Here is a 25,739-nt window from a genome sequence, read left to right as displayed (position 1 = left end):
AATTTTGTTTATCGGTGAAAAGACAAACATAAATCATAATTTCACAGAAGGAAGATAAATAAATTCTGTGAAGAAAGTAGTACGAATTTGATTATGGGTTCTGGTTCTCAACTACCTTAAAGGAAAACTAGATATAAAAGTAGAACAGTCATACCTGTTCGATAATTTCCCCGGTCGGTCGAACGCAAAATGTTAATTAAATGTTAACCACTGTTGGAACTAGTACAGAACCGATAGTTTTCCGTTTGAATGACCCACAGGTTTTTATCAGGTACTATTCCCAAATATGAATGTAATATGAATCGAAATAAAATATCGCTATCGCTTTATATTGATTACTTATTCATCTGTAAGTGAAGATTTTATCAGAAGTGGAGATATGTCAATGTCGAAGTCAGCTTAAGAGAACCATATGTCATGTTTGCTCGTTTCAAAAACTCTGAGAACTCTATCTTCTTTTGGGTTAGCAGTTTTAAAGAACATTATTCTCTTCTGCAATACATTCTCACAATATCAGGGAGCGCTTTCTTTTTCAAATTCTACAGACTTACGTAGGAGCCTTGGTCTCTCTAACACAAGTCTAGAAAGCTGAAGTTCCTGAATTGACCTTCGAATATCCAATGCTGGAGGATTATTTACGTTTTTTACAATTTCACAACCTTTACTCTTTTACAACTTGTCAAATGTCCCCTACAATCCTGTTCGCTTCTGTAACAATACACATCCAAAAACTCTTTAATTTCATAAGTAGGTATTAATAATCTGACAGAATAATCGAATTTTTCTACATTCCTTTCTGTATCGTTACATCGGTATTTCTTTGTTACTCTGTGTAGGACTATTCTTCATTTATATATTTCAAATGTCCTCAATTTCCTCCTAAGATTACTAAAAACCTCTTCTGTCACAATTACAAAAACACTCCCCCTTTTTTTCTGACAATCTCAAAACGTATGCAAATTTTCTTCTATGATATCCAAAACTAGACAAAACTAACTAATCGCTAAGAATTCTATTTACCCTCAACAATTCAGGTACTCCCTTTCTCCTATCGGGTGTTCCCCTAAAAGCAAAAAGTGCGTCCGTCGAATTTTTCATGTTAATAGCAAACGTTGGACCCGCACGGTTTGTTATCAGTAATTTTGGGGACGCGGTCGGACCGCGTCGTGTTTCGCCAGACGATAACAGTGCCGGAGTATACCTGGCCGAGGCGGGCAGCCAATGAAAGGGCTGCCACGGCGTCGACCATCTTGCGCGGCTCCGCTTTCGAGTTCGGAGTCGCGTGGCGGTGAGGTTCGGCTTGCAGTGTACGCCGACTGCCGAGCCGTGACTGACTGAATGCTCGTGTGTCTCGTTGCTCGAAAAATTTTCATTGTGACCGTATCATCGTTCGTGCCTTTTTTCGTTTATTATCGTTGAAAAAAAAAAAACAAGGATTCGTTACGATTCGAATCGACGTGGAATAATACCGTATCAATTTCTTTCTGATGGGACTTAACTTAGGGATTGTCAACTCTGTCATCAATCTACAGAACGCATGTGTTTATATTCGGTTCTGTTCTGACGCATGACACCTGGTCCATGATGGATCCACGTATGACAGGTCGGACGACCTGTTTCTCGAATTCATTCGACGGTCGTGTTTAACCAGTGGACCTGAACTCCGGCGAAACAAAGTGCTACCGATGTCAATTCGGGGACCGGTGTGACAGTCGAGGGACCAATAACCCCGTGTGCCTTTTGCGCGTTTGCTCGAAACGTTGTGCGCGATTACCGTGGACGAGCTGGACGTTGATTGATTGGGATAGTGAGATCGACGGAAGGGATTTTTTTTTTTAAGAGGAGTCGAACGTCGTTGGACTCGTGATACAAAGGTATGTGGTTTGATTTGTTTGATTGTAGTATTGTATTTTGAGGAAAATTGTACATAGTTGATGTCTTGGGGACAGGGAAATTTGTAGCTTAAATAGGAAGATGTACATAAATGTTTATAGGGGTACTTTCGTTTTGGAGTGAACAACAATACGGGTAAAGAGATATATGTTTTTGGGGACAGTTAGTGATATCTGAGTTTGTGATAGTCCGTAGCCTTGAATTAATTTGTGACACCAGGACTGTGTACTCATCGCGTTTTCAATGGAGACGTTGTTGGTGGATGTGGCTCAATTTTAATACTGTACTTCGTTGTCTGAAATTATGATGAATATTATTAAAACTCTTTACGTATATAATGTCACAAGTTTGAGAGATAATAGCAACTTTGTTGGATACATAATACTTGTTGACATCGGTATGCTTTCGATTCGTTTTACCTTACGTTGTTGGTAGTTGTTGCTAATAAAGTTTTCATAATTGGACGATAAAGTAAACTTCAATAGTGTCACGTACTTAAAGTAAATGATACCCTTTTCCCTGCACATTCGTATGTAAACAATTTCCCACTACACTTCGTAGAATTTGTTAAGTTTTACAGGTTTCTTATAGCACAGTATGAGTATTTATATTATTTCCTTGCTAATAATCAGTTCAAAGTTCCGTTAATTTTGCACGAATAAGCTGAAATGCACATCAATGAAAAACTCATATAAATAAATAATATAGAGAGATTGACATTATTGATGACTAAAAAGTACCATTTCAAAATTTGTTACATATATTCACGCATCGACAATAAATTTTCATAAACAGACAAATTGGTACGCGTGATGAATTACATTATGATTTGTAAATTGCGCGAGTGCACCCCCCGCGTGTTAACAAACGACCTTCGTTACGCTGCATGGCACTGACATCTTTGCAATAAAGAAAGCGTGTCGCAGACAAGCGTCGCGGTGATTGCGACTAGTATTCGGCCCAGGGAAGACGATCTTATTCGATTTAACCTTGCACTTTCGCCAAGGTGCTCCGGATCGCTCGTTCGTTCGCCGCCGCGAGTCTTGTGCAGTCGTGCCTGAAATCCTGTTTTTGCGACTTTCACGGTTGACGCGCCCGTTGACATTATCGAAATGCAACGGTATCGATTTTATCTCTATCTCTCCAGGGTATACCTTTTTTTCCATACTGCGCCTAATTCATCAATTCATTCTGTCTTTTCATCGAAAAGGAATACATTGCACTAAAATAAAAAAGTTTAATACTCATTTTATGAATCAGCCTTGTATGAAAAAAAAATTTCTGAAAAACTCACCTTCTTTAAGCGAACTGGTACCAGTAGTAAAAGACTGTTTTTTGGAACATACTTTGTGTATACAGTAAGCGTTTTAATGAACTTTGGTTGATTTTGAAACGTAAATGCACTTGTAACGGCTTATCTTGTGGAGAACGTACTATTAGTCCAGATGCAGTAATTAATAGATCGATTAACTTCCGCTTGTTATTGGCCAACGTGCCCGTCACGCTCATATAACGATAATTACAAAGGTGAAAATTACTGTCCTGTTTTTGTGGTAATATATAGAAAATGTACAGAATATGATATGTAATTAATGAATTTGTTTTTATGCTTTGTACACAATGGTTAAAATGAAATATTTAAAAAATTATCGAATTCTCTCGAGACCTTATAAAATTACCTTTAATTCGCATGAATTTAAGGTCCATATGATTTTAGTATTTTTGATTCAGTCACTTTTCAAATATGATAATTATTTTTAATCACCGTTGTACAACACATAGAATTATTTACATAACGGTTGAAAACTCTTTTATGTTTTCTCATTTATTATTACTAGGGGGGGATGGCAGAAAGAAAACGCTTTCGGAAAGTGAAAATCGACGGCGATTGTGTCCAGAGGCGTGTGTGTTTTTAATTTCTTTTTTTTTTTAACTCCATTGTTAAGCGACGAATTTCGTCAGCCACGAATCCGAAAGGCCCACACGTTATTGTCTCTCGACGAGAACAATGAACCATTTACCATGTTCGACACTGCATTTTTTCTGTCGTATGTGCATATACGCGACGCGAAAGGGAAAATGCGGTTCCGAAGGCCTTTACGATCCTCTATCTGCAATATCTGCATACGATGCATCTGTTTACACACACTCGAAACGTAACCCGTGAGTCTGTGAATCATATCGATAATAACACTCGTAACTTATCCTTAGTCAAATATAAAGTTCGACTCTGTAGTGGTGAGGTAGATAGCGAGAGTATGCGAAATATTTGTCTCTTCAGAATGGAAATCAGTTGTGCAGGCATTTCACCGATGAAAAATTCCATATCATTATTTTCATGTAACTTCAATTTGGTGTGCAATAATAGTGAAAAATATTTTTGGTATATAAAAACGTGAATTTGTGTAAATATTGAATTTTGTCTAAACTGAAAATAGAATGTTACTTTGACATTTTCATTGTATTGGAAACTGATGACAACGGAAATTAAATAAACTATATTTTATTACGAAACGCAAATAGTTATGGAAACAGAACAAATTCTGCCTTCTCATAATTTCTTCACGATTAAACACTTTAGTATGTGAAGTAATAATTGAATCATGTCTGGAAAACACAATAGTCTTTTACAAAAATTTATGTTTGGAAAAAATTAAGTTTGAAAGTTCGTAATTTATACCTACAATCAACTACAATTTGATAAACTTATCTTCCTGTGACTCATTGCTTTGGTTCGCATTTTTAAATGTTGATTATAATACTATATATATTACTATAGTTTATTTATTTTTACGAAAATTTAAGTAATTCAATAATTTACGCTCGAGTTTGTCGATAATATAATGTTCACTTACATGAAATTCAAAAACTTGCAATTTAATAGTTCCATCATAAAATATACAATTTATTTCTTGTCTTAGGAACACATATTATCCTTACATAAAATTAAGTATCATTTGTCATAAAAAAAGTTGTCAAGAAAAATAACCAAATCTATCAAATACCGTATTATATTAACACACTACCTATGTGGGTTATATTTAATGGTTTTAGTAGATCCAACGATCGACAGCCAAGGTACTATTATTAAACAGTTCAATAACAGTATTAAACTACAGTAATGAAAAATAGCAAGAACTCACATAAAATAACGTAATAATTTCTTCTTTAAACCTGATCTAAAGTAAATTAATAGCCTTCTTATCTATAAGCATTGAAATTTAAAAGTCTATTAACAGGCTCAATTGATGTAAACAGTATTTTATACCACACACTTACGCACCATATATCGTTCGAAGAGAATTTCACATCAGTATTCATAAGAAAACATATGAAATCTATCTCCATAATCCTATGCGCAGGAGTCCTCTCAAGGGGTTAATTTACATTCGTAGTGACCAATTTTCATCTTACTTTTACTCCCTTTTCCACATTAGGTCTATGATTCTTCTTTTACACAGCATTTTTCCTTTGTAACTTCCTCCACGGATTATCCATCATTCGAACGTTTTATCCTCGTGTATGGCTTTGATCGCAGTCACCCTATATTCACTCCTTTGCTCCACTTTCAATTTCGTTGGCCCCTTCATCGTCCCTTCTCCAATTCTCGCTATTTCGCGCCTCTTTCACCATCCTTAAAACAGCCATGATTATTTATACACTTCTCACATTTTTCTCTTTTTTAGACTGTAGCTCCCAATCTTATCTTCTTCATTATTTCGTTGTCGATTTTTCTCATTCGTACTGTTGACTCTCCCCTCAACCTCATTTACCAAACATTCGATCTCAACCACGTTACTATTATATTTTTACCCCCCTCCATCATCTTTCACGCTCGTAAATATTCTTTTTGGATTTGTCGTTTTCTTACATTTTTTTACCCATCCGTGATTTATCTTCCATGTCACTCGACTAATCTGCATTTCCTTCGCGATCGAACCACGCGCTCAAGCGTGAGATTCAGCGAAGGGAATCTGGTAGCGTTAGTTAAAGTATGTTCGAATTACTCGCGTCCGACGGATTCTACTTATAATCCTTATCGCGATTAAACGTTTACCGCTTAGCCGGTTGATAAGCTTTAATCGATCTCTAGCCTAGCTCTGGTCCAGCCGAGGCAACAACACGAGCTCGTGATAAATATTAATGAACGTCTGGAGCCCGAAGCCTGTTACTCAGGTAAAAATTAAGCCACGGGAAATTCGCTGGTTGCACGAATTAACCTGCCGTTTCGCGTGATAGGTCGCGGGTGCATCATTCGTGGTGTACATTCCTTCTTTACGAGCTGGATAATTATGGAATTCCAGGATGCACAGACATTGAATTCGTTTTTCATTACCTTTGTCGGTGATGTCTCTCGTTTGTCTGTCTTATTTAGTTTGCATCAAGGTGCGTTAGATTCAATATTAACCTAGAACGCAATGATTACCAATTTTTGAGAAGATTGTTGGAGGCTAATCACTATATTTAAAAGCTAAAGGAAAGAAAGCAAAGAACGTCATAAAACAGCTTTATTGAGGAAATCAATTTTTAATGCTTTAATTGACCACGGATTTTAAGTGTAGACTAAATCTTTAACGGTGTCTTTTGTGGAGATTCCTACTTTGTAACACATTGTGGTTCGATAGTTTTTTAGTCCCAATTGTCACCAACAAACTGCGTTCTGCAGTAAATCCTCGATGAGTGTTCGAAGGCTTATCGGCGCTGAACATTAAATATTTAATGAACTAATGGCCATATGCGGCTGAGAAACTTTATCATTGACTTAAGAATTCCAAGCTTTATTACTGTGCTAAATCTCATTAAAGAAATCACATAAAATTCTGTGCTTCAAAGAGTTAATGGAACAAATATAATATAAATAAAAATGATTCCTGACAATCTACGTCATTACAACCTGTTCTAAAACATAATGAATTATTCCGGGGTTACAGCGTCCTTCGCTAAAATAATGAAAAAATATACCATAATTCCTCGATGAATGCGACACGAGTAATGGCGTTATTTCCATCACTGGGGGAATCCCCCTCGTGGAACCAATCAAAACAGAGTAAACAGAACCTAAGTAGAGGCTCGGCTTCGGGCAAAAAACAAGTTTATGAGGGGCTGAAAAACCTTTTCGCCTTGCCACGAATGCTTCGAAGCGGACCCGAGTACGTCGCACTCATCGAGACATTACTGTATTTAATAGCTATCAATAGTAATACAGACTTTCCCTTTGAAATTTCGCTCAAAATGGAAAAGAAACTAAAACGATTATCAATAACGATATGAACATTTCCGTCATAAGTGGTATTATCGACGCGAATCCGTGCGAGTTGCACTCGAATTTTTCTTATCCAGCCGCGGGAGGTAAAAAGAGTTACGTCGCCGGTATATAAGTACACAGCGCTCGCGACGCCGTGGTTTAAATCTAGTCGGGGCAACTATTCATGTCCCCGTCCCGTCGCGCTCCACCTTCCAAACACGGCTCTGACTCAACGCCGAGATTGTTTTTGGGCAAAGAATCTGTGGCGGAGAGACTCTCCGGCCGACTTTGCCCGCAGACGCCGAGGGTCCCTCGTTGCGAGACGCCCACCCACGCACGCATCGCCTACGGCTCTCCCCGTGCATACTGGGTGTCAAGAAAGTGCATCGATCGCCAGGTCGTAGGACGATAAGGGGTGATTTACGTGTGGCCTAGGTCCGGGGTGATTTTAATACGCGATATTATTCAACCGCCTTCGAGCGTCCACGGCGAACGCTTCCACCGTACCCATTCACGTTCTTCTGTGTTGTGGCGCTGAAAAGCTGACTGGTCTTAATTGGCCCACCGTGTAATCTGTCCCTGGTTCATGAAACATTAACTCTGAAATTTGTACCGTGAACGGATTTAGGTCGCGTCCAGAATCATCGACGTGGTTCGTAATCGAAGTTAACGACTTCTTTGGAAGATCGTGGTTTTCGCTTTACCGATTTGCGAAACTGTTTTAGGGCGCAGAGCTCCGATTTTTTTTTTTATTTTGTGCCTGATTCTGGTTCAAGTGGCTTCTGCACCTTTTATTCACTTTATTGAATAGTTTTTAAATGTTTTTATTGGTTTATGACGTTGGCTTTTTTGTGGTCTACGAGGACATTTTTTGGTAGTTCGATATAACGAGACTTCTTTATCTTCGCGTGATGTATTTCATTTGCGCGATGGACATCGATGAATAGTGGGGGAAAGGTATTCACATACTGTTGACGCTTTAAATTGTTATTACCCTCTTTAGTTTTATATTACTTTGAAAATTGTTTATTGTAGATTATTTCATAAGAATTTAACTTGCTGATAAAGTGTAGTGTAAATACTTTCTTTCCGATTGGTTAGTGAATCTCTTTAGCTAGTGTTTGGTATCTTAGCAATATCATTATTGTTAAGCATTAAGAATCATCAATATTTCGAATGTAACATTCAAAATAATGCATTTTATATAAGTTTGTTGCTAAAAATATAAATTTCGACTGTTATTAAACACAATTTCAGAAACACATTGCAGTTCATGAATTCCCAATATTCGGGAATTTTGAAGTCAGAACAAAACTATTTCAATATATTCCAATCAAGCTTTTATTTTATTTTTTCGTTAGTAGAACTCTTGGCGGAGAAAATAAAATATATCAAATTTGCGTAGAACGAAAGAATTATTCAGAACAGTTTTGACCTAATAAATATATTGATTCGACATCAATCCATACAGATCAACTAACCAATACAGTTTTTTATATTACTCTTTGCAATGTACGAGTCACTCATATTTACGTGACGCGGCAGTCAAAAAGCTGAACACAGATGAATAGGGATATCTAGACTCGTCCACATGATCATCGAAAACGTCCGTCCTTCGATGGTTAAGTCAATAATAGTATTAAAATTCCTTTCACGATTCTTTACTGAAAGTTCGATAAAGCGTATGCAAACTCAACTTCGCGAAGCCATGAGAAATTCCCGATGCACACGACACTCTGTGAAAACAAATGGGCGTATCGAAGGAGTCGCTGGGATGCGCGAGTGAAATACGTTACGTCCGAACGTGTGAATGAAACTGACGGTTTAGTGAAACTCGTAACGCATAGAAACTTCATTCATGGCCATCGACGGAAAAAGCATTCGCGGTTGTGTCGATTACAATCGCTCGGTGTGGCTCGAGGGGCGGGCTTACGGAACACTTGAATCTTTGTCGAACTCTTTTTACGCCGCGAGAAAGTTGAAAAGTTTTACGGTACAAAATACATACACAGGACATACACACATCCGGCTCCTCCGGCCGGCGTCGAAGTTATTTCCATCGTGCGTTTATATCCGCAGAATGGAATGCATATTTGCCGTACAGAGTTTCATCATCTTTTTCCTCTGCTCGGAGAAAGAAATGAGATTTTCGTGAGACACGAATTTTGTTCGACTTTTTGGAAACTGTTTTCGGCTTAATATAAATAATAATTATGCAGAGTATTTACCGTTTTGCAGGAATAAACCTACAAGGTTTTTTATTTTATATTTAACACTAGAACTACCACCGTTGATATTTTTAATATATAATACATCGTAACATTATATGGTTAATATGAAATGTATAATAAATTAATGGTCAATGTAAAATTCCGATAAAGGCACCTTTGTGATTTTAGTATCTAATTATATATTGTGAAACAGGAAATTTGAAATCCGTCATTTTGACGGGATTGATGGTTTTAGTTTTAATGAATAGCCTGTTAGTAACATTTTGCATTCAATTCATCAGTTTATTGTGTGTTGAGGTAATTGATATTGACATATATTTTTATCGACTCTGAATTTTAATTAATACAGTGTGTACAGATTTATAAAGATTTCATTGATGTTAAAAAACGTTTTTATAGCTATCACGGTGGTTTCAGGTTCTTAAAACATGAATTGTCGATGGATCGTTTCGCACCGTAATCGAACCAGACCCTTTATTTTCGTACGGGCAAGTCAAAACAAGGAGGCCTTGATGCATTTGCTACGTGAGAAAATATTTTGTCAAGTGTGGGTGTCCAAATGGGTTATAGATTCATCGACAAATGTTACAAAATTTCTTAACGAGCGTCTAAATACCAATATGTATTGTGCAGAAATAGTTTTATCGAGGAAGAATATCTGCATTGCTGAGGATAAGAGAAAATATTTCCATTTCTTTCAAAAAAAATTTAATTTCTGAACGCTACACCAACAGATCACACACATTTTCCACTCTTCAGGGTATTGAATAAGTCGGAAAATTCTATTACAATTAAATTAGTTACGGTGAACGTCTGTCAAAATTCTTAACTTTTTCAACTCGTTTCTCCAGTGTAACTCGTGATGAATTTCATTCACAGGTACTCCTATGTCAAATTACACTTGACATTTTGAAATTACTATGTATTATATTTCACAATATTTGAACAGAAATTTGTTTAAATCGGTTCCTATCAACCAATTGTTTTTTAAAGTACATTTAAAATAAAACACGTAAAGTAATAGGGAGTTATTGGAAAGAAAATTGAAAAAGAATTAGGAACGCAAATGTTAGCATGAAAATCTCTTTAACTGGTATTCGACTGAAGCATTAACATATTATCGCGTTGAAAAATTAATTTTGTCTTATTTTTCCGTCAAGTTTTGTTCCCTTTGACGTTCGAAACTTCGGAAAAATGATCGAAGGACAATTTGTCGGTGAATCTATGAACCGTCAAGCATTTCCATCGCTCACCTTTGCAGTTTCACGATGTAACCGCAATGGTGTCATGGAAAATTAAAAATGGTCGCCTCGAGGCTCGATTATCTCTTCGTTCTTTCATTCGTGATTCGTCGATGGTTTGTGGAAGACAAAACGAGTACATGGTGCATCGCGAAGTATGTACTCGTTTGAAGTCTTTAAACACGTCGCAGCGGTTGTAGTTTACGGAAACGCGGGATTCGAGATTGAAACATTAATTCTCATCCAGGGCACGAGGGATCGTAAATCGCGGTCGTCTTACAGAGCTCACGGGTGTTCTGAATTGAATCGTGAAATGCCCACGGTATGCTAAATTCCAGCTCGGAGAGGTTTGTACGAAGCATTCACTGGAAACCGGTACAAAATAAGCGAACAGTGCGTACACGATGAACTGTAAACACTGTACGGTGTCTTTGACGTGTGTCAAAAAGTGAAAATGTCTGCCTTTGTGGCAATGATGGGAATGAGTCACATTATTTTCGAGCTAAACCTGTCGTCGTTATTAATAAAGAATGCAAAGAACGGTATGTGTAACATCTTTAGCGTGTGCTTCGACAGTAAAAATGTGAGCATTTGTGGCAATGACGAGAACGAGTCAATATTTGTCGAGATAAATCTGTCGGTTTTGTCAATAAATAGTGCAAAGAATTTGGTGAAAAGTGTTCTTTACTATGTATTAACACATTAAGTCTCAGGCATTGAAATAAAGTGATTTTTACATACACAATTATATTGTACTTATGAAAGTGTATAAAAATATATGTAAATGCTTTATAAAAATTTGGATCGGTAATTTCTGTGTAACAAAATATTGCATTTATGTAATTTAGGACAATTTTTTTATTGAAAAAAGGTAAATAAAATAACTTATTTTGCCGAAATATAAAAAATGCATTATAATACTAGACACCGTATAATGGAAGCCCAATACATTAAAAAGATATACTAGAAAGATTGGTTTATCATAGTGCTCCAAATACTTCAATTTCTTCGAACTTCAAAACGTCATAGGATCTAAATTGGAAAAGAAATAGTAACGAAAAAATATTAAGGAAATCTTTGAAATTCTCTTTCAGAGCTGCAACATGAAAAATAGAATTCAATAACGTAAATTTACTGAAAAAAAATTCCGGTTGAAATGTTGCGTTAATGCAATGTTGGATTTTAATGGGTTAAAATGTAGTACTCCAATCTCTTTTAATTTTTCAAAGAACCATTTGAATAAATCGTTTCTACTTCGGAACGAGTTCATGCGGCGATAACATTGTTTACAAGTTCAACGAGGATTTGCTGAGAAATGTTTAATGTTGCTCGCGAATGCCTGCGAGCCACAGGGAAAGTTAAACACTGGCCTATATTGCGAAGTGTAACTTTCTTTGTCTCACGTTGTAGAGAACTTTTTCCCTCGCCTTCTCTTATTATGCGCTTTGTTGGGTGCTTGCAAATACACACACCATTCCGTGAGATTCCGTGAGATTCCGTAGTACCCTGAAAGAGATTATTCAATACCGTAACCCCTTTAACCGTTAATTCCTTTTCCCGTGAATATTCTCTCTTTGCATGAAACTAGTTAACAATACGGTGCAACGTGTTTCGTTGAGCTTGTTGTGAGGATGTTTTGTCGTGAATTTGTTTAAAATTTTGGAGAACGATTTACGAATCAAACGAACGTTCTCGGAATATTCGACTGAAACGTCGATACGCTATTCATAAGCAAATTTTGTTGCTCTTGGGGACCATTCTTTTGGAACACGTTCATTGTCGAGGACACGAATGGCTTTGTTCGTCACTATTTTTTTTTTCGACACTCATGGCACAGTCATTGTTGGAGATATTCACGCCCTTTTAGCATTAATTGTAAAGTGAAAGAGAAATTTGATCGGACCACGTTCATATTTTGTATAAGTACATAACTTCCGTTTATACGTACACCCCCGTTTAAAAGTATTAGGACAATTACGGAAAAGTAAGTAAACCTGAAAAATCATTAGCAAATTATCAAAACCTTAAACTATTATTATCTAGTTTGTATCCTTTGACTACAAAGAATTCATACGTTGAATGGTACATTAAAAATCTCACCACTGGTGTGTATTAAAATTAAATTTCCTTAGTTTGTGTACTGTATTTGTTATTATTTGGTTCCACTGGTGTTTGTAAATAATTCCACAAGTGAGATTTCAATCTTTGGGCAGACTTCTCGAATTTTCCGATATAATTCATCCCAAATTTTTTCAGTGGAGATTGAATGACGGAGTTGTAGGTGCCAACCATGGGCGTAGGCAAGGAGCCACAAAAAGTGGCTTTTGCCCCATTCTACAAAAAAAATTGGATTTTGCCCCCTCTCTCTTCCCTTCTCAGAGTTATAGAATTTTCACGTAATATTTAATATTACAGTATAATTTTCAATACGACCAACAGCCTTTATTAACAAAACGCATACATTTTCAACGATTTATAGCTTTAAAAACAAAATAAAGTGTCTGGCTACGTACAGCCTTTTTCACTGTAGCATTCGATGTGTCAATATTTTGGCCCCCCTGACTGATAACCTAGTTACGCCCATGGTATCAACACATAACTTTTAATTCATTATTTCTCTGTAACTCTTGCATATTGACTGCCACAGTTTTTACCACTGGGACAATATCATAATAATTTGTTTCTGCCTTTACTATTAATAATCAAACATTTTTCTACGCAATTCTTCATACGTTACGGTGTTTATTAAGTAAACTAAATAAAGTGCCAGTATTAGGGCAACTGGTAGTAATTGGGACATTTACCCTAACAAGATTGAACAAAATTTATATATAATAGTGTTTCTTCTACTTAAGATCCTATTTCTTATATCCCCGAGAGATACGTATAGAATCGAGATTACACGGTAAACGATTACGACCGAGACAATGCCCGAACATGGAAGGGCATTTTGTCGAGCCAAAAGACCCGGGCCGGAAGTCCCGTCTGGCGCGATGGCTTTCCGCTCCACTGATTTCCTGTTTCTTCGGGGGTCTTCTTTTTCTTCTGCGGCGACGACACGTACATACTTACCTACGTACGGCCGCATCTCCGGCGGCTTGTATTCTCGGTAGCTTTCTTTCGCGGCCGATAATCATATCCTCTCTCTCACTCTCTCTCTCTCTCCACACACGTGTAATAATCACAGTCCATCTTTACCTGGCGCAGAATCGCCGATCGACGGAATAGGCGACGTAGTCGCGAGAGGAATTCGTAATGGGCGTCGTCCACGTCTCGCGAGGGAAGACATGTCGTGGTAGCTATGAAATCGGATTTATCCTCGGTTTGATAAACGACGTCCTGTTTTCACGAAGGCTCACTGCGTTACGCTTAATTAAATTTAAAGATACCCTCCCCTCCACCTTTGTACCTAGTTGAGCAAGAATTTCTTTCGTTTTTTGGGAGGTGAGTGATTACGTGGCGTAAGTGACGAACGAAGAAGCTTGGAGGGAAACATGAAATGCCTTTAAGGTTTTTACGCGGAATGTAGCTTCTTATCATGGTGTAAACTGCAATTTTCATACCTGAGAAATGACTATACTTTAAAATGTTTGGTGAACAGTCTTTAATTCCTCTTCTGCGACGCCTTTCGGATGGAATTTAACAAACATGATAACGTGTAGTCATGTAAAAAAATGAGGAAAATATATTATAATAATATATTTAAATATATACAATTGTCTGAATTCGATTGAAAATAGCGCCAAGCGATCCAAAGTCACTGTCGTCAGTTTCTTGATTGTATAGCCTAATGCGCAGTCCACATGCGCTGTAACATTTTTGAGATGCTATTTTTGCCAAGTGACGTTACTTGTTATACCTATACTGTGGTATATTGTACTCTACTTCAGAGAAATTAGGATCGATGAAAAATATATTCCACCTATTACAGGGTTTACCAAACTAAAAATATAATAAATACTTTATCAATTCTCGTTAAAGTGTTCATTCCACAATATCTCGAATATTTATATTTACAATAAACGCGCAAAATCCGCAATTTACATGCGCATTTTCTGCTTCATCGTGCGTATCTAACATCCCAATCCAGAGACCAATGTTGTAGGTTTATAATACATGTACACACACACAATGTCAATATTAAAACGGTTTAAAGTATACCTAGTGCAAAAGGTATTTTTCATAATGTTTATTCAAGTTTCCAGTACCCTTACATGATTCCAGAAAGCTATATTACCATTCTATGCGATCTTACATGTCCTGACGTTGCATTAGCGAGTACTCGAACCACATCCAGGTACATACATACCCTGTGTACGCCTATGTATGACCGCAACCGGAATTTGAATTTTTATTCCAATAACTCGAGAATATATATTAGCGTGACCGTAGACCCAAAAGAATTTTACTGAGCGTTATTTGTAAACGCGTGTAAACGAATAAACGACGGACGGAACATGGAACGTAACGTTGGATGACGCTATCTCAACTACTTAACAATCGAAGCGTTCGAAACGATTGCACATGGCCGATGACCAACACACAGATTATGGTCGGAGTTTGCCGGATCTTTTACCACACACAGTTACAAAGTGCAGGAGAGAAGTCGTCGAGCCGAACCAACGCACGCGTGGTTGCACGTAAACACGCGCGCGGCCCTCCATAGGACTTATGCACTCGGCAGACGTGCCCAAAGGGAAGCCAATTTGCATACAGAGAGCGCAATGAATTCACGACTTTGCGGCCGCGACACCCAGCGTCCGCCTTACGAATATGTTGCTGATTCTCGTGGACGTTTAGTGTTCTCTCGCGGAGTGTATGGAAAATGGTCTTCGCTTCCGGTGCCAGACCGTTACAGTTTCGTTTAATTATGAGCTTCCTCTTGTCTTTCGGGGCAGACAGTCTGTATCTTAAATTTAAACGGGAATTACTTGGTGAAAGTATACCCATAGATAAAGTAAATAAACTAACCTATTTTTTTAAAAAATATTTATATTTTTAAAACTAAGCTATTTTATAAAAACTAACCTATTTTTTAAATAACTGAACTATTTTTTTCACCTTTTCCTTTTTGTTTAATAGAAACTTCATCTATTCTTATTTTAAAAATGTTTTCCTTACTTAAACGATATTGAAATGTTTGGAACGAATGACTCATTATTTAGAAGAGTAGCTAAAGGATAGAATGTTGATTTAACAGGCCCCTTAACAAACTTCTTATAAATCAAATGTCCGCGTCATCGACGTTTCTTTAGGCGATCTTCGACACCGGCATTTAAAAGTGTCCTGAAACGAAAGAATATTTAACATTGACATATATTGATTAATGCTTCGAAATTACAACTACCGTCATCAGTTTATAAAAACACGTAAATATTTGTATTAGCAACATTTTCAACATGTTTCGAAACGAACCTTCAGAGCATCGTGAAATTCGCTCGACGATACGATGTAAATAATGCCAAAGACTGCTGGAAACGTCTTCGCAATGAAATAGAGCACCTCCCTCTTATTGTCTGTACAGCACAACGCATTCGGTTCTATGAAATTTATCGCCCTGGCGATCCGATATGGCGTACGAATCAGAAGGAAAGCTATTACAACCATCACTGCGGAAGAGATCAAATGTCTACTATATTTTATATTCATATGATTTGAATGCAGACATGAAACCTCAACGAAAAATTTGCAACGAGAATTAAAATGAAAGAACCTAGATGCTTAAAGGATCTATTAAGGTGGTACAGAAAAAAAATATCGTTTCCAAACGGTTTCATTGCAGCCATTATAGTTTCCACGAAACTGGGATCAATAACTCATCTTACTTCCATTAAAAATCTTCATTTGAGGTTAAATTATAATCATTACAGCTTTGCAGTTCAAAAACAACATTTATCATGCAACAATCAAAATACTAACCTAACATGACGTAGTGTCGCAACTCTCTCGATCTCCACGATCCCTCGATCGCCTTGAGTATCATCAGCTCGTACAAGATCAAGCTGTCAAGAGCAATAAATATAAGGAACGGCATTATAATGAACATAAATGTGTTCCAAACGTAAATATCCGCCATGTCCCCTTCGAAGAAATCGTATATATGCAGGCCAATGGCGAGAGATATGATACACGAGCTCCAAATCAAGAAAATCCCTTTTATAGCTGTGAGCTTCCTTGACAGTCGTTGGCCAAACACCGTGTGCTGCTGGAAAATATTAATGTACAGCTGAAACTTCATGATGGCGATAGTTATCACGGACACATCGAAGCTGATCAGACAGACGTAATCCATGTTCAGTTTCGTGTTCACGTCGAAGAACCATCTGAGTGTTTCTTCGAACGGTTCGATCAGTATCACCATATTGGAGCACGCTAAGCTGATGAGGTAGAGATTCATGGCGGTCCTCATGGATGATTTCGAGATGATTATTAGTATGACAAAAATATTCAGGCTGGTTCCCAATGACAGAAACGTTAAATTCATTATTCGAGCCGTGGGCAGGGGGATGCTGGACGTAATGATGTTAATTTTCGTGGGACTCGTGCTCTTGGGGGGAGTCGTGGGCATTATGTGAAAAGCGATCTCCATGTTTTCGGGAATGTGTCGTGAAATTCGTGAATGTTTCCACACAATGTCACTTGTTAAATCCATTGGATCGGATCGATGAATTATTTAAATGGTAAATTTATACTCTACTTGTAATCTGTTCAAAAATCAACGTAACTTTCGTTTAACGCGGAAGACATTCGATTGACACTCGGCCACTGTCACGTTGTTTTTTGTTTTTTCAAGAAAGCGTAGTTTTGTTCTAGATTAAGCCACTTATTCGTTGGTATGACATAACACGTTATTTTAGATTGGACGTGTCAACACGTCCACGTTCATTCAGGTACTACGTTAACACTGAACAGGAAGGACGGTAGTCACAGTTCCTGTTTTTACATAATTGTCTTTACACTCGATCCCCTTTGGGAATTTAATGATCTGAAATGTGGGTGGGTCCACTTGGATCGGCTGTGACATTGGCTTACACGCGATTTTTTCATTTTGTTGAGTGCCTTTTGATTGATGGTCAGATGACAGAATTTATGCAATCAATTTTCTTGAGATGAGATGTAGAATTTATATTCTTTTGGTATAATTTCGTTTATATTAAAGTTAGATAAAATACTGTTTCCGTTTTTTGGATAAAAGTTATTCGGAAATATTGTAGAATTCTTAGAGAATTTAAGTTCTTTGATCTGAGTGCCTTTGTGTTGCAGACCGATAAAAACATACTTTTCTGGATTTTCTCAGCAAAGTTCCCTGTTATCTACTGTGTTAACGATGCGTACGTGCTCCTCGTAGTATGTATCTGCTAAGAAAAAACAGTGTTCAGTTACGAAGTACATACTCACATTTAGAGACTGCTATTTATTCTAGGATGATTCTTCAAATTCCAAATCTTTTAATAAAATAGGTAGTTTTTAGTTTCTCAAAGATGAAATATCCTTGTATTTAAATAATTATTGAACTTTTTTAGGGATATTATACAAGTTTCTAAAATTTCTCACTTATAGAGACACGCTTCACAATAATTTCCTCTTCAATTTGGGGCAAATTCTAATGACCAGACAGAAAAGAATTAAAAACAATTTATTCGTATCAGTAGTTAAAAGCTGCTATTTCAGTTCATATTCTAAACAATCATATTGTATTTAATTACAGTACTTTATCGCCATCTTTGACGTAGGATCTAAATTTCCATAGACTCAAGATCTAAAATTCTTTCTTATTTTTTTTTCTATTCTTCCTAATTACTCTCCATCTTTCTCTCTCTCCCTCTGATACAAGCAACAATTAACAGTCATCCGATCCACATTATTGCGCCATAAATTTCGAACCGTAGCTGATAAACGTTAACAATACCTCAAACTCACCACTGACGCATAATACAAGTCGTATTAGCATACAATGTCAAGCCCACTGGGACAGCTTTTTTTTCCCCGCCTGAAATCGTACGAAGGGTGGAGCCTAATAATCATTCTGATTTATGCGATCCGATTCGAAAGTCACTCTCTGGCATCGGTATCTCCCACTGTTCCGCGCGAAGTAACATTCTCTTTGTGCTCCACATGCTCCCGTTCGCAAAGACAAAGGATCACGTGAGTAGGGAAAACCCTTGACCCTGACACCAGAGAGGATCCTCGATATCTCGATCGTCGTAACGAGATCCGACGATCGGGGCCGTGACAAAGATATACATATACATATATTCCACGGCGGATAAATCAATGCTTGTCGGAGCGTATTTATTCGACGAGAGGAGGATCGTGGAGGCGACACGAAGGACAGAGAGGCACCGTAATGCGGTGTCTTCGGCTGCATAATGCAACGAGATAGATGCAGGCCAGAGTGCCTCGAGGCTCTGTCGCCTGGCAAATGGCCACGGGCGCAATATCGGTCAGTGTTCGGCCCTGATAAATTTATCGTGTCCTGTGTTTGTACTGGTCCAGGGGTCCTGCGGTGGACCGAGGGCGGACTCTCTTCCTTCGGAAAGTGGAACGAGATCCGTTCTGTCCCCGGCTATTGTGCACATGGAAACCCTAACAATGGGTTTTCGCGGAGAAAACGGATACCACCGCGAGACAACGGGCTTGTTTCTTTACTGTTCCTTCGTTTCCCGTGAGAGGATCCGCCGAATCGAGAAAGGTCGCGCACGCGTGGTCTGGGAGAAAAGAGTAAATACGGATCTGGTTCTTTCTTTTTTTTTTTTTTTTTTTTTTGTCGCGTTCTCAGGTGCGAATTAGGAGACCTTACAGGAAGATGCGATTGTTTACTTTCCTTTCGCGAAAGTGCAGCGAATGAGTAGGAGGCGTCACTTTGAGACTTTTAGTATGAGTGGATACTTTCTATTGATTTTTTAATTCTCTGTGAAGTGACGACTGTGGTTTTGTGTGTGCGTTAGCTTTTTTAGGCTGTTTAATATGTACGTCAAGTTAATGGTATGGTTTATGGAGAATCATTTGTTTCAATAGCAAAATTACTTTACGATGACCGAAAATAAATTATAATAGTTGATTGATCAGAACACAGTTTGACTGAAAATCTAATTACTGGGAATTTTAAAACCCCATCCCAAAAATTAAATTATTGGGAAATAACACGACTATTTTTAGGTTAGATTTATCTGTATAACATTTGCCAAGAACTATTCTTACAAAAAACACTTCAAGTATTTAACCCTTTCCCAATCAAACAACTTCCAATATGTCTCGTTCACGTTCCTCCAAAAAGGAAATCTGCGCGAAGGGAGGCCATGTACCTTAAAAGGCCCAACTCCGCGCCCATTCTCATGGATATGTCGCAATCCTCGGTCGCAACAGCCACTCCTTTTAGAAACCCAAGAACTAACCGATCACATACTAATTTTCGACTCGTTCTATAAGTTGGGATAGCTTATAAACGTCACACGCGTACTACATCTGCGTTTGACGCTTGGATAATTGTGGTCGGCTCCATTTCGCCCAATTATTTCAGAAGCTTCACGCACCATTCCGATTGAACAGAAAATAACTAAATCATACTGTTGTTTATATCAGCATTTTATACGATCATCAGCATATTTGGAAGAAATTCGTTTCACAAAACGTCTAAAGTCAGAAGAGTAGAGGTCTATCTGGACCAGATATGGGCAAATTCATTATCCAGATATAAAGAGTTTCGAGTAACAAGTAAAAGAGAAAAGTAATTCGTCATTTTGAATTGTTTAACCGTGGAAATTCCAACTTTCATAATAAAATAATATGTCTTCTTGAATGAGTCGATATTTGGCAAACAATTATTTAATCTCATTACCTGTTTAAAGCTCAGGATGACTTCCCTAGATATTGCAACTTTTCCCTATGTATTACTTAAATAAAATTATGCCCAAGTTTGATCTGAACCTAGGCACCATTTTCTATTCGGTCATCAGAAACGTCCGTTTTCCGAGGATCAAAAGAAGCGCGACCCATACCTATTTCTCATTTCATTCCATTGTTCTCGACGTTTAACGTCTGACGAGCGTCTACATCAGACGTTTTTGCGTCTACGTTTGAACGAAGTGTACGACCTATATCTGTTTCTTACCTGATTCCATTGTTTTCAACATGTAACCTATGCTTCACTGGCAATTCAGACGCACGTGTCTTGGCACTGATAGTAAATCCCATCTTTGCTCCTTGGAAGACACTTCGTTCCCGGCAGTAACCAGCGAACCTCTTTCATGGCTCCTTTGTAAATTACGGGGACTAGTGTTCGTTTTTGGTGAGGCCCAGCGTCTTGGCTGCCTCGAATTCGCGCATTCATCCTTGGGGCCAGGTGTGCGGTTCAGTTTTGTGGGTTCTCCCGTGCTTTTTTTTCTACCTTTATTCCTGGCTTCGTCTGCCGGGATCGGGTTAGCTGACGGGGGCGGGGGGGGGGGGGAGAGGGCGTTCGGGGGGCCGAATAAGTGCAGTGGCAGGGCCCACAACCGGTTCGATGGTTCGCCATCGTTACGACGTAACTCAAGCGACCCTGAGGAGAGGCGCTACGAACGGGCACGATAATCAGGGGCCTGTATTATCATCACGAACCCGCTGCTCCTACGAGTTATTATCGCGGGGCACGGTTGAGGTGTAAAGTATTTCGGTCGAGGTGGAACTTCGTCGTACGGCCTCAGGGGTCCCCCACTTTCGACAATGTTGCGTGCCACTTTTTTACGGGTCATTATGCGTTATTGTGCTGATCGCTCCGGGGGGGAATAATGTTGCATAAGGGAATAATTTTGGATTTGAGCGAGTGTCTCGTCGATATTGAGGTTTGATTGGTTGGGGGTCTGCAGACTGGTTTTGAGAGAGAACAGCCGAGTAAGTTTTTTGGTTTTGGTGATAAGAGAATGTGTTGGGGACTCAGCATAATTTTTGGAGGCAAATGTCACGCACAAGGAGTTTCCTTTTTTTTCAAGGTTAATAATTTAGTCTAGGACCATAGAATTTAGCATGAAGGGGGTTCTAAAGTCATTGCCTAATTTCTCCCCTACAGCCACGACCATGTAATGAATTTACCCATCTCTGTCCCAGAACCTACGATTACCAGCCAAACAAGCTTATACTTCGACAAGTTTGACCTACATTTATTTGACTTATATACATACCTCCTGAAGGTTCATAACTTTAATTGTTTATACCTTCACAATTATCATGTGTCTACACCTAATATTTCACATATATCATTAGGAACTTGTATACTATCATCTTACAAAGCCCCGTTGAAATCGAAGTCGGACAGTTGGGATCCTTCCCTCGCAAAAATATCGCTAGTGTCTCGCGAATTTTCCCTCGGTGCCAATCTTCTCCACCTCTCGGATACTGAAGGCTCTTTTGAAGTTTTACACGCGTCGTCTTATTTGTTCCCCACCCCGGATGAAATTATTTCCTCGGAGGCGTCCCGCGGAATGCCAGAGAACGGCTCGCGGGCATAAAATGTTTCTACGCACATGATACTGCAAAAGAAGGATTACTCGCGAGCGGACAGCGTCACCGCAGCCTCGTGCTCCTGCGGCCGCTTTGCTCTCCCGCTTGGCCCTCTCTTGTCAAGGGGCTGCCCGTGATATTTTACGCTTGACCGGTTCGGCGAGTTTTTCCCGAAGACCGCAATCGCGATGTGCAACTGGGCAACACTTGATACTCGGGGCGCGCAGGTGCATCCTTTCAAAAAATTCGCGAGCACCGCTCCTCGCCCCGTCGAAAACGCGACGTAATCTCGACCTGTGAAACAAGAAACGCGTATTAGCTGACAGCCAACCTGTACAGAGTGTACAGCGAACCAGTACAGAGTAGGTACTTAGTTTCTGAAACAGTTCCTTTTGTTGCACGGAATTGTGGTTGCGTAAAATGTACCCTCGTTAGAGGAACGTGAGTTTGATTGCTCAATCTGAATCGGATCCAATCAGCAGTATTTATGATATTGTCGATTGATTCAGTCAATCTTTTGTTACTTCTTGTATGGTCCTATTATTTTATTTTAATCTCGTGCACTGTTCAGATTAATTTAATCGAAAGTTAGACTTTAATTTGTAATTGTATTCTTTATTAGAGAAACTTGTGAATTAATTTGACACCAGTAGTTCACATATGTAACGAATTAACGATCTGTAGGAATGTTTCCGTAATTCGATTTTAGCTTAAGACCGAGTTTCATTTAATTATTGTGTAGGCAATCGGGTAACAGGGTAACCGGTACCCATTTCTAAATTTTCTTTCACAATTTTTTATGTTTTCTCGGAAAAGTATGAATGTAAGATTATCTATGTTTATCTAATCTGTCAGAATAGGGGTATTCTGATTGCTCAATAACTGTGAATATGTTGGTTGCCCATTCAAGGGTTAAGGAATGGTCATGCAAGAATTTATTGAACAGTGCACAAGGATTAACAGATGACTAGAGGCACATTGAGTTGACTGTATTCTGTTACAGTGAGTTAAATTTATTTATATGTACCATGATTGTCATAGCAATTTATATATAGAATTTCAATCTGTGAATTGAATAAGTTAATTGTAGTAATAAATTTGCCAAGGTAATTTAGTAAATATTGTCGAAAGGTACATAATAGGCTATTTTTGAAAATAATGTAATGTTTCTTAAGAACAATGCTTATTCTATGATACATGTATTGATAATAGAATTTCAAGTAGGTATATACGTGGAATAACGATTGTCTATTCTTTCTTCATCTAAGATCTATTAATTTCACTTATAACTCCTACGTACAGAGTTCTTGGCAATCTGGAAAACGGCGTACAATTTTGAAACTGTTCAACCAAAACTTGGGCTACCTTGAATGTATTAGTTTTGATCGAAAGTCTCAGATTTTATAACGGTGCCTAGCACAATAACAAGCACTTAATTGTACTATAATCATTTAGTAATTTAGGGACGCCTTGAGACTCAACCACAAAGAAAAGCGGCGAACCACTCGAATCTTTCTCGGAACCCGAAATAACTTCTAATTGCATGAACCCTGGTTAGCAATTTTCGTCCAGGAAAACGGCGCTGCTTACATTAAAGGAACACCTGTGAATGAGATTATAGTAATTGACGTTTTCGGACGTACGATCGTACGGAAGCACCGAATGGACGGCAGACAGACGAGGGTTTTAGCCCGCCAATTCCGTGGTCCTACACAATAGGTCGAGATTGAAGTATCCTAAAACATGATTAAGAAACTACCACCTCGATCGTGGACATACAGAAAATGAGATGAATCCGTAGAATATTCGCGTTTTTGACACAGTATTACATTTTCATTTTTTCAAAATCTTTAAAGAAATCAACATATTACATATACTAATATATAATCCATCAGTTTTTTATTTAATTGAAATTTTTAAGGAAATCGAGGGTCCTATATTGTCTCATTACCATTTATATTTATTTTTTAATATTCTATGTCAGTTTTACTTAGCGAATGGTCCAGGAAATATGTTAAATGTAAACTGTATTGCAATCTGTTCTACATCCCTCGCGACGATTGAGTCGATTAGATTATTCCAGTTGTTGGAAAAATGGTAACACTCGTTTTAATCTTTCTCCTTAATCGATTCGTTGATATGAGATTGCGAGCATGATAAATGCCCCAAAACTTTTCAGCTTATAAACCGTGCGATGCGCTACAGGCACGGAAACTTGCGGAGGCGTGCCCATATAAGTGGAAAATCCTTAAATCTCGGGGGCGAAAAATGGCCCAACCAAACCCGGAATTACCACGTCGATCACCGTACTACGGTGACGTGCTGAAATCCTACTTGACGCAATGAAATCCTTCCCAGCGACTATGCACGGTCTGATCGATACATTTTCTTGCTTAATTAATTTTATTTCATCGTAATCCAGCTGAACAATATCAAATAATGATAGGTATACAATGAAGTAAAATATACTTTTGCATTCTAGAAACTTTAGTCATTTGAAGAAAATAAAATTTAAAGATTCAGAATATAAAGTCGAATTTTTTTCATCAAATACTAAATTAACATTCATTTTTGCGGTATTAGCGTTATAAAATGAAGAAGATTCATCTTTATTGCTTCTTACAATTGTTTGGTTAGATCGAAATGGAATGTTCTTATAGCTAATTTAATTATTTTCTGAAGTAAGAGGTTTTATTCGACTCTCATGTTTTTTATCATGAAAATCATATTAATAATGCATAATTCATATTCTTTTAATACTTCTTATCAATGAATGTAATATGCCAGTCAAATGATCGTTCAATCGTCCAGATAATACGTATTTAATGCATTATTCCGTGAATTTTTATTCCCTCCATTTCGTCGGCGGAATCCTACCGCGAATTGCCGTATTCCTATCTCTGATCTTCGCACTTCACCACGTATTCTGCCCATTTCTGTCATTTCCATTCGATATCTATTCGTTCCCAGAAGTCGATTGATCCTGGACGGGATTACTGAAATCTGCAAATAAGGTTGGATATCAAATTCACCGAAATTTCCTTACAAAAAAAAAACAGGCAATGATCTTTTTCTAATTTCATTATCATTTCAAAATTCCTCGAACATTCGTAACGCTCTAAAATATTTTGAATATTGCACTCTCGAATATATACACCGATTTAATATTTGAAATACACGAAAATACATTTTCACTCTTAGATATAAAATAAAAAGTAATCGAAAAAAAATACGAATTCCGTATTTGCTAATGAAAAAGCTGCTGCTTCAATTTCGTCTTTGGAATTATACAAATATCTATATCCTCTACCTGTACTTCAAATTTAGCCTGTAAAAACTTTCATTTATTTTCTATTTAATGGAAATCTCTGACTTTATTAAAAAGCAATTAAACCAACTGAAAATTACGGTTCACATTATTAATACCAAACAAAACAATAATCAATCTGGACTATTTCTCCAAATCATTGAAGGTAAAATCCTGCTCCACACGTGGCTGAGTGAATCATCCTCAGCTAAAGTTAGTCGGTCTCAACCCTCCTTCTTGAACTTCAACTTTTCTCTGACCCAGAACTGTTTTACTATGATTCTCCAATATTTCTTCTTGCCTATTCATATTGTTACGTGGTATTGGTTGTTAAAAATCCTTCACTA

General features: G+C 37.9%; 2 protein-coding genes across 2 annotated transcripts in view; one reads left to right on the top strand and one right to left on the bottom strand.

Moving 5' to 3' along the window:
- Positions 1–25,739, top strand: part of LOC107188003 — a 132,092-nt gene that overhangs the window by 7,909 nt on the left and 98,444 nt on the right. The gene's annotated exons all lie outside the window — the stretch shown is intronic.
- Positions 16,525–17,199, bottom strand: LOC107187978 (thyrotropin-releasing hormone receptor-like). Its single transcript, XM_015576188.1, has one exon. It carries the CDS (start codon positions 17,197–17,199, stop codon positions 16,525–16,527), a length of 675 nt encoding a protein of 224 aa, XP_015431674.1.

This window comes from Dufourea novaeangliae, unplaced genomic scaffold, assembly GCF_001272555.1.
Source record: "Dufourea novaeangliae isolate 0120121106 unplaced genomic scaffold, ASM127255v1 scaffold109, whole genome shotgun sequence".
NCBI classification, from domain to species: Eukaryota; Metazoa; Arthropoda; class Insecta; order Hymenoptera; family Halictidae; genus Dufourea; species Dufourea novaeangliae.
The sequence above is the reverse complement of the archived record's forward strand: the minus strand, read 5'-3'. Positions and strand labels throughout refer to the sequence as shown.